This window comes from Genypterus blacodes, unplaced genomic scaffold, assembly GCF_046128005.1.
Source record: "Genypterus blacodes isolate CSIRO-AG114 ecotype Tasmania unplaced genomic scaffold, CSIRO-AGI_Gbla_v1 ptg000058l_1, whole genome shotgun sequence".
Lineage (NCBI taxonomy): Eukaryota > Metazoa > Chordata > Actinopteri > Ophidiiformes > Ophidiidae > Genypterus > Genypterus blacodes.
Genome location: NW_027466870.1, coordinates 2,245,474 through 2,255,025, shown reverse-complemented (window position 1 = coordinate 2,255,025; position 9,552 = coordinate 2,245,474). Strand labels below are relative to the sequence as shown.

The following is a 9,552-nucleotide window of genomic DNA, read 5'->3' as shown; positions in this document are numbered from 1 at the left end:
GCTACAAAACAAAACATTTGCTGCAAGCAGGAGAAGTGGAGTAACCCCAGACAACATTGCCGTCAGAGGTTCAGCGGGTGATGATGGAGATTTGCTACACAGGGTCATCGGCTGTAGCAGAATTTATAAAATAATGAGAAGCAGATGTAAGATAACATGCAGTCTAAGACCTGCAGACTGCAACTACTGACATCATCAAGTCTACACAGATTCTTCCATATGAGGTGACGTCGTGATTTGCTGAGCCGGGCAGTATTCTACAGACAAAACAAAGTAAAAATCAATTAACCAATCAATCAATCAAGTCATACAAACTACTCACAGAAACTCTTGGGTATTATATATACAAATATATACAGTATTATAATATGTATTTAAATCACTGAGCTTAAATGAATGCAGCTGAAATGCAAAAGCACCTGAGAGAGTTTTATTACTAAAGAGACAGTTGTTTAGAGCAGTAGTGCCCCCTGGTGGTGACAAATGGAAGATGCGTGTGCTGGGCGGAATGCAGCCACACCTGTTTTGTTAGGTGAAAATGAAAGTAAAAACAGAAACACTATAACGGATGTGTCACAAACTTTCTCTCTGCACACGATGGTGAAAAGACAAGCAGACAAGGTAGGAAACAAAATGAACTGTCTTGTAATAATTGCAATAACAACTTCCATTCCGCTTCTTTGCAGTCATAGCATTTTTTTCTACATTTGGAAAAAGTTGAAAGGGACCAAAAAAATTACATTCAAAAGAACTAGAGGAATAGAATAGGAGAATAAAATCACGATGGCATATCGATGGCTGGATGTAACATAAACACAGTTTATGTTATGTGATGTTTTAAATTAGTATATCAATGCATTTTAACCATTTTAAATGTTTTCTTTTGAATTAAACAGACACATCATGTTTTGCACTAAATGTGGTAATAAAGTGCAGAGTTCATTTCGTTTCTGCCCTGAATGTGGCAACAATCTATCTGCCTTGTCCCAGACTGAGAACCAAGGTAAGTGATTCAGCAATTTGTATGTCAGCATGTAGCCATGTTATTTATTTATTATCAGTTACTGATCTGGTAATTTTTGGATAGCACGATCGTTTGTTGCATCAATATTACGTCACACCATAATGTTTCATTCTGTATATCTCAGCTGAATTGGGATTAAAAACTAAAATCAGACAATTCAGCCGCTGAAGGAAATAAAGTTGATTGGAGTGAAATGAAGAAATGTAACCTAACTCACTGACAAAGTCCTTACTTCACGACTCAACAAGCAGGAAATATGCATGCAACCACACCCATTTACGGGAAATAGAAATGAAAGTAAATGCATGAACTCTTTTATACTTTGTGACCGATGTGTCATTGTCTTAGATTTTCAGTGTCAAGGTCATTTTAATTCAATATATCTAATATTTTAAGCATTGATACTGGAAATTCCGGTATTTGCTTAAGGCTGTGTCTTTTATGCGTCACTTGATCCACATTATCCACAAGGAGGAAACAAACTCATTATAGCTTTGAAAGCACACAAAAACTAAATCTAACTCTAACTTGAAGGAAAAATAACACAAGAACTGAAGAAACTAGATAAGAATAAACAAACTCAAAGATTTCGACTTGCACAAGCTGTAGAAGTTATTTCAAAGAACCTTTTCAGTCATTTTCTCACAAGCATTGTGTGTTTGACACATAAACTATTATCCATCAGATGTGACAGAAACAGCACATCCACTCTCTGCCACCGGTGCAGAGGAACACCACCTGGAGAATGAAGACAAGGGTTCATTGCACGTAGACTGTCAAGAGCAACCAGAAAACACTGCCAAGAAAAAGGTAAATTGTAAAAAAAAGCTGTTTTATTACTAAAGTAAATGTAAAAGTTTAACTTTATTTCAGAATCATAATGGTAAGCAGATGACTTTTAACCACTTTATTGCTTTATTTTAAGATGTTGTATTGCATACTAGTTTGTGTCTATCAAGTTATCTAGGCCAGTTGATAAAGACAAGGGAACCAGTTTCTGCTCCGGCAGTATGTGAGTCAGATCTAAGTTTCACTATTACAAACCTTTGACTGCTATTATGAAGGCAGAAATGCTGATTGCCAAGGATCAACCTACATGCTGGCTTAGCTGTGAAAAGCTCAGTACAGTCGGTTCTTCCCTCAGAAAGGCTTTATGATTCTTTAAACATTAACTATTAACTCTTCTCAGGGGCAGTGCAATGACGCAACGCCAGACAATGTCTCATCAGATAACACGGCTGCCACAGTCACAGTGGAAACCAGTACCACATCATCATCCCTTGACCAGATGCTGTCAGATGACCAGACCACCAGGAGTTCACAAGATGAACAGAGTCAGAAGGAAGAAAAGGAGTTTCCTGAAACATGTGCTCTACACAGAGACCCTCAGTCATGCATTGAGGCAGCCTGTGGATCAGATAACCTGACCGGGCAACAAATCAAGGCCCAATCAAATGTCAGCACAGATGACTGCCGTGTAGAAGAGCACAGGAAGTCTGAGCCGTTGTCGTCTATCTCTGCATTACCATCAGATAAAGAAACTGATGCACCTGAGCTGTCAGAGCAAATACCTGAGCAAGGTGATACACACACAAAGCACAGGGCTGAAAGGAGGTCAGGAGACGAGTCGAAAAATGTGAATCAAGCCCAATCAGAAGAATCAGATTCATTCAGCCCAGAAACTGACAGGGAAGCCCAACCTGCGACAGATAAACCACTTCACTCAGACGAGCCAAGGTCCACAGAAAAAGAGTTTTGTGACCACCAAAGTTCAGCTACCAAGGAGACAGCCACCAAGGTAGTGTTCAGTCAAATAGGAGATAGACTCTGGTTCCTGAAGTAAATTTCTCAATATCGATGTAACCTAAAGTTATTTCAGAAAAAGTAATGTGTGTGTAATGTGAAAGATACTAAAAACACTACAATGTGAGATTTGACAGCCGTGGAAAATTACATTATTACACCGTTAAGATTTTATGGTGAGGAAGAACATTGCTTTTGGCCTGTTAAGTGGGATTTACTTCTGGAATCAAAGGTCCAGTTAATATATTTTCCAGCATATCACTGACCAGGGTCCTTGTTCCATTCTTAACAGTTTACTTGTTCACAGGCTGCTAACACCAAATCAGGTGATAAAGCACACATGAACCTGCCTGGTACCAGTGATGGAGACCCTGGTAGATCACCAAAGCGCTCCAATACTGCTCACCATAGCAACGTGGATCCAAACAGTCTAAGGGCAGCACCTATCTCAACACCACAGGAGTAAGTTTGATCAAATGAATGGCAAGAAATGTATTTAGCACATTTAAGTGGTCTGCCTTTATATTTCATATATCTTGTTAGTTAAGTTGCATTTTTAAACACCATTGGTCTGTTGTGGATTTATCTTAAAGACACAGGTAAGTATGCGATTTCGTAGGAGTTTGTCAATTTAACGCTCTCCCCCCTTCTCTCGCTCTCTCTCTGTCTCTCTCTCTCAGTGAATTTGTGTCTGTGTATTTCCATGCTGTCACTTCCAAAGATTTCCATTTGGATCCACGGCGGGACTTCATTTTTCTTAGATCAGAAAAAATTTTTGGAAGCTCGGAAACTGATGGCCTACAAATGTCCTTCTCCAAGTATGTCTTTTAAAAATCTATTTTCTTTGAACAATAGATCAAAAATTACAAGACAATGTTTGGAATTCAGACTTTGGTAAATTTCTTTCTGATGTTATTGTTTGCTTTCACTTTGACCACAATACAGTCAAACATAGTTTACTTTGTACTTCCTGGTTTGCACAGCTCTGTATAGTCTTCTCTAATTACTGCTTGTGTTGCACAGCTTTCCAGTTGACGAAGGATTCCTTGTTCTAGGACACATCAAGATTCCAAGAGACAAAATTAATGAGGGCATACCCTACAAATACTTTGTTTACATACACAATGGAACTTGCCCTAACGGCATGTCGGAATTCATCTACCCAAAAAATCTCAACAGATGCCTGTCAATCAAACAGGACCTTCTAACACCTGAAGGTATTTTACTCTCAGTTCTCTCTTCTCACAATTCAATCGTTATGTTAACAGATGAATCAAGGCAGATTTTTCTGTAGGTTGTTTTGTCTGGTGCAACCACACTTCTGTTAGTGTCCTGTACCACAGTGAATCATATGAACTACGTCTTTTTTTCTCCTGTCTGTAGTTGGTTTTGGTGTTTTCAAAATTGTTCATCATATATTAGTTTAGCTAAGAGACAGCATGCTCAGAACATGATTAGTGTGAACACAGCCAGATGTGCAATGTGCAGAGATATTAAATAGTTACATAAAATACATTTTAATTGTGTACCTTGTATGTACCCTCAATCATTTTCTAAAACTGTTTTAACATTTTAGGGGAGTGGCACCAATACGATGATATGATTTATCCAGAGATTAAGAAAGGTTGGGCATGGGACACAACCAAAGCCTATGTTGTGGAAGGCAGAGACAAAGCTGGTGGGGTGATGCTGCAAAGCATCTTTGATCTCCTCACAACCTGGAACAAACCAAATGTGGAGAACTTCTTTTTCCTGCTGCAACAGTTTTTTCATACGTACAGCTATCCTCAACTTCACGCTGGCATGGCACAACCATGGGGATTACCATATAACAAAGAAAGCGTAAGCCAAACTGTTTCATTCTTATACAGTGGAAATGTTCATAAAAGGATTGGATGTGACCCAACTTCTTCTTATTCCTTTTCCAGGTGAAATGTCTGCTTAAAGCCGTCCTCAAGGCAAACCTAAATCTCAAACCTGGACAGCGAAAGGAAAAACCTGAATCCCCTTTACACCCCTTCCGTGTAGGAGTTATTGGCTTAATTGTTTCCCGCAATTATCTGGGAAACGACATCGAAGATGTGGCTGGTCTGTGTAACCTTCTGTGCCTGCCTCTGATGCCCAAAGACGAGTTCCTTGCTGCTTGGAAAGATTTCACTCAAGCTTTACCAGACCAAAAAGAGTAAGTGATCTGTGTTGTGAGTAAAACCATATTTAAGGTTGATAATTGTCTTTATCTCTTGCACTTTACAATGCTTACGACCAAGAAAAACAACTAATGCTTAACAAGTATCAAACAAACAATTGAATGAATTAGAACACGACCAAGTATACGACCAAAGTACATTATTTAATACTTATAATATTATTGTGAGTTCCTATTTGTCCCAACACCTTCATACATAATGTCTGTTTAAAAAAAACAACAACTACCTCCGTCTTTACGTCCTCTGGGCTTTGACTCTTGGCACCTTTGTCCTGTTGTTTGGCAAGAACTTCACTTCCTGGAACTAGCTTTTGCTTGTGTTGTATTCATATCTCACATGAATCAGTTTGGACAAAAGCGTCTGCCAAGTTACTAAATGTCAATGTAAATCGCATCTTAAACTGATGAAGTCAAAGACTGATTTCTTGCTCTTCTAGTGTTGCAAAACTTGTTGAGAACCTTTGCCAGCATGCCAGAGAGAAACACATTCAGGACTGGATCTTGGCCACTCCGGCAATTCATCTACTGAGTGGACAAAGCAAGCCATATGAACCAGTGCCACCTGTATTACATCCAGAGTATGACTCAAAGAAGAAGAACAGCAAAGAGCAATGGTATTAAGAGTTGTGCAAACATGACTTATAATGTTGTTATTTTCATTTATGCCCATATTTGTACATTCATAGTATATTTCTAGTAAGTATTTACCAACTGGGTCAAGTCAGGGACTGTCTTTGTCTTTGAATCAGGAATCTGCTCTCTGTCATGAGAAACCATGCATACCTGGCAGAGATGGATGGTCTTCTTGGGCGCTCTTGGATGTCCCTGTTGGCTTTGGAAGATCTGTTTGAGTTCATGTCTTTTGTAGACGTTGAGCTCTTGGACATTCTTTGTTACATGCAGTTCAGGGTCAAATCTTGGAAGCAGAGTAATTCCAAAAACGAAGAGGTATGTATCCTCATAGTCACATCTTCTACATTGTGTTACATTGTTTTATTTGACCTCACCACTGCTTTGTCAACAAATTCCACATCCTGTGTTAATGTGATGATAGGCCTTGAGGAAGCTGGCAGGGCATCTCATCCAAAGAGTAAACAATCAGGAAAACAGGTTACGAATAATATACAACATCTATATCTCATTGCCATCGTCTGTATACCAATATCATTAAAAAAATAGTTACTGTATCTTTATGCACACACAGTATTGACATAGCATGTTTTTCTTCCCATAGTTATGATGACAAATATGGAGAGTGTTGCCTGAAAACTGCAGTCACACTCCTCGGCTCTATCTGCTGTCGCATGACACAGACACGTCAGCATGAAATTCCTCTTGACTTCCTTCATCTGGTCAGTCTGATTGCAAAGGCCTATGACTGTAATGATTCCCAGGTGAGACTCACCCATCCCCTTTCTTTAGGGGCTTTGGAGCAATGCAAACAAAATATCTCAAAGCAGCTTTTTAAATTAATTATATATTTAAAATGTTCCAATATTCATATAAACTGATCACTATTATTCCAGTCCAAACAGGGGATCCACAAGGTGTCAATTGAGGACACATTGAAAATAATGAGAGAATGGCAGAGGAAAGTTTTCCAAACCAAACTGCTGAACGAGCGGGACCGTGCCAAGTTTAATGTACCACAAGAAATTGATGTAAGCAGTCATGAAGTATTGTGTCTTTCCTCAGGGTTTTACATAAACAATGTTGCCCATTAGAACATTTAAATCCATCTCTTCTCTCAATTTCAAGGTATGGAATAGATTAATGTCTCTCTCCTTCGGTCATAAGGATCATACCTCCCACTGGCAAACCTGCTTCCAAAAGGATTTTGAACACAAACTAAAACAGGTAAGGATGATTTTTGAGTTTAAGTTAAGTTTCACATACACACTTGCATACTGCAACAAAATGGAGGATTCTCGTGTAACAGGAAGAACCAGTGGATCAAATTGGAATCTACTGTAACAAAATGGAAGAACTGAGCAAGACAAATCCATTGCTATGGAACACAATGGAAAATTGTGCCTTGGAGGCAGTTTCAGCTTGTCAGGTATGATATTTGAGTTATGTATAAATAAGAAACTATATGATATAGTGTATATAGAGTAAATGTTTATGAATACAGTCTTTATTTCTTTACGAAATTGTAATATTCTAATCTAAATGATGTAAACAATAAAAGGTTTTATAACACTTTATCTTGAGTAACTATTAAACAATCCCAAGAACTACCATAGAGCACAAACAAACTGGTGGACTCCCCATGTCATTCTCAGTCAACAATATATTTGGTCTTTGGATGTCCTGCATTTGCTAAATCTAAGAAATAAATGAATGAATGTTTCATGTTTACTTTTGTTTTTTGGTGAATATAGTCTTGACTTACATGCAAAATATTTTTTTTAGTCTCTTGGAGGATTCAGTTGGAGCCTGTGTAACTGTAAACGTTTTCTGATTTTTCCTGTTCAGCATAAATCTGGTCGAGCTCTTTCTGATTTGCTGGCGAGACAGGATATCAAAAAGTTTGGGAAGCTCTTGTCTTCTATTGTGCTCACGGCATGGCCCACTAATACCAAGAGAGAACACATTGAAGATGAAGAGTCTGTGTTTGATTACCTTCTGAACTGGCCCATGACCAAAACTGTTTTCCAAATAGAAGGTAAATACTTCCACATACACTGTACAATATGCTGTATATGAGCCTTCTTTTATATCTGGGGTACTGTGTTGAGAGTGGCTCAACAGGATGTGACAATAGAGGCACTGTTACTGGCATCCATTGTAGACATCAGGGACAATGCTTTGATCATTTCAATGCATTTGAAGTAATACAATGCCACACTCACCCTCTAACAGAATGCAAATGCACACTTGCTCCCATTGTTTGATTTTTCATGCAAACACATCGGCAATCAGTTCCATTTTACTGTGCTTCTGTCTGATACAGAAATGTGTTGTGGCTCATTTTTGCCCTTGAACTGATTTCCAGATGTCAAGATGACGACTGAAGCTAAACGGAAGAAATCTTTGGCATCTTCAGTGTTCCGACGTGTGTCAGCTGGTTTTCTCAGCGGGGACATCCAAATCAAAACTTTGAAACAAATCCTTCAAAATGAACATGTCTTTGTGGACTTGCTGAAGATAGGTGAATAAGATTGGATATTTATACTGACATATACTGTATATTTGCAAGTGTTAACGTTGCCACAATATGCAACACAATTAACACCTTTGCAACAACTCTGAAACAAGCATGGAGGTATTTAAGTTTGTTGAATATCTTTATCACATTGGTCAAATTAATAATACTATATATTTTTCCTGGCATAGCTTTAATAACCAGTTTACATACTGTAGAATCTACAGTATGTAAACTGGTTAGTAAAGCTATGCCCCTTCAAGTTATATCATATACAGTGTAGATCAGACTTACTCAACAGGCGGGACGCTTATTTTGTGGCCCCCGACATGCCTAGTTATGAATGCATAATAATTTTAATTAGCCAACCAAAATCGTGTGAAAATTGGGCAGTTCGCCTTTAATTTAAGTTCCAGCTGCAGTTGTCTGATTCAACCACCAGGAGAGTGGAAGTAATTTCCGACGATCTTTTATCACAGTTGCTAAAAGACATTGAACGTGCCGAGTACTTTAACCTAGCATTGGATGAATCCACCGACCACACAGACATCGCACAGCTTTTAGTCTGGGTGCGCTTTCTCAAAGGGGACACATTTGCCGAGGACATGCTGGCTTTGCTACCGCTAACAGAGCAAACACAGGGAGAGGACATTTATTCTGCAATGATGAGCTTTTTTCACGGACCAGGCAAAAACATTAACTTAAAAAAGCTGGTTTCTGTGACTACTGATGGGACTCCTTCCATGGTAGGAAAGGAGAAAGGATTAATTGCTTTGCTCAGAATAGATCCTGAAACGCCAGACTTCTTCTCATATCACTGCATTTTGCATGGAGAGCAATTGTGCAGCAAGCTGAAAGGTGGAGAGCTCAAAGTGACAATGGACTCTGTGACAAGAACAGTCAATTTGATTCTCTTATTATCCCACCCCTTACTGTGCCTACCTCACGGAATTGAAAGAGGAGTTTTCCTCCCGGTTCGCGGACGTTAAGTTGGACGTTAAGACGTTAGGAATAATAAAATCAAAGCAGCGTTCCTGTGTAACTGACAGACATTTCGCAGACAATCTCAGAGCAGCTACAACTGAGCAGCAACCAGATCTGAAAGTACTTGTGAAAAGAATGCAGACTCAGAGCTCTCACTAGGAATAGGTAACAACTGTTTGTTATATTGTTATTGTTATTAGAATTTGTGAAATGCAGACTCAGAGCTCTTACTACGAATAAGTAGCAATTGCAAACTTTATCAATGTCATCAATGCAAAGCTATTCACTCCATAGTTAATAAAACATCAGCTTGACCAACACTTCGCAGTCGCTACACTACATTTGTTACTCAAATTGAGAATATTTGTTAAATATTCCATGATGATT

At 38.7% G+C, this 9,552-nt stretch overlaps 1 protein-coding gene across 3 annotated transcripts in view; it reads left to right on the top strand.

Moving 5' to 3' along the window:
• The first annotated feature begins 551 nt into the window (after positions 1 to 551).
• Positions 552 to 9,552, top strand: part of LOC143002667 (E3 ubiquitin-protein ligase rnf213-alpha-like) — a 35,096-nt gene continuing 26,095 nt past the window's right edge. For 2 of the 3 annotated variants that reach the window (XM_076152933.1, XM_076152929.1), the window contains exons 1-18: positions 552 to 621; positions 897 to 1,003; positions 1,710 to 1,834; positions 2,214 to 2,822; positions 3,120 to 3,289; positions 3,508 to 3,645; positions 3,851 to 4,044; positions 4,404 to 4,669; positions 4,756 to 5,009; positions 5,471 to 5,647; positions 5,783 to 5,981; positions 6,088 to 6,143; positions 6,268 to 6,427; positions 6,560 to 6,694; positions 6,792 to 6,890; positions 6,973 to 7,092; positions 7,512 to 7,701; positions 8,032 to 8,187. In XM_076152933.1, coding sequence (XP_076009048.1) covers positions 904 to 1,003; positions 1,710 to 1,834; positions 2,214 to 2,822; positions 3,120 to 3,289; positions 3,508 to 3,645; positions 3,851 to 4,044; positions 4,404 to 4,669; positions 4,756 to 5,009; positions 5,471 to 5,647; positions 5,783 to 5,981; positions 6,088 to 6,143; positions 6,268 to 6,427; positions 6,560 to 6,694; positions 6,792 to 6,890; positions 6,973 to 7,092; positions 7,512 to 7,701; positions 8,032 to 8,187 — 3,148 coding nt within the window. In that variant the 5' untranslated portion in view covers positions 552 to 621; positions 897 to 903. The remainder of the gene's footprint in view (positions 622 to 896; positions 1,004 to 1,709; positions 1,835 to 2,213; positions 2,823 to 3,119; positions 3,290 to 3,507; positions 3,646 to 3,850; positions 4,045 to 4,403; positions 4,670 to 4,755; positions 5,010 to 5,470; positions 5,648 to 5,782; positions 5,982 to 6,087; positions 6,144 to 6,267; positions 6,428 to 6,559; positions 6,695 to 6,791; positions 6,891 to 6,972; positions 7,093 to 7,511; positions 7,702 to 8,031; positions 8,188 to 9,552) is intronic. The other variant, XM_076152932.1, reaches the window with a different exon arrangement.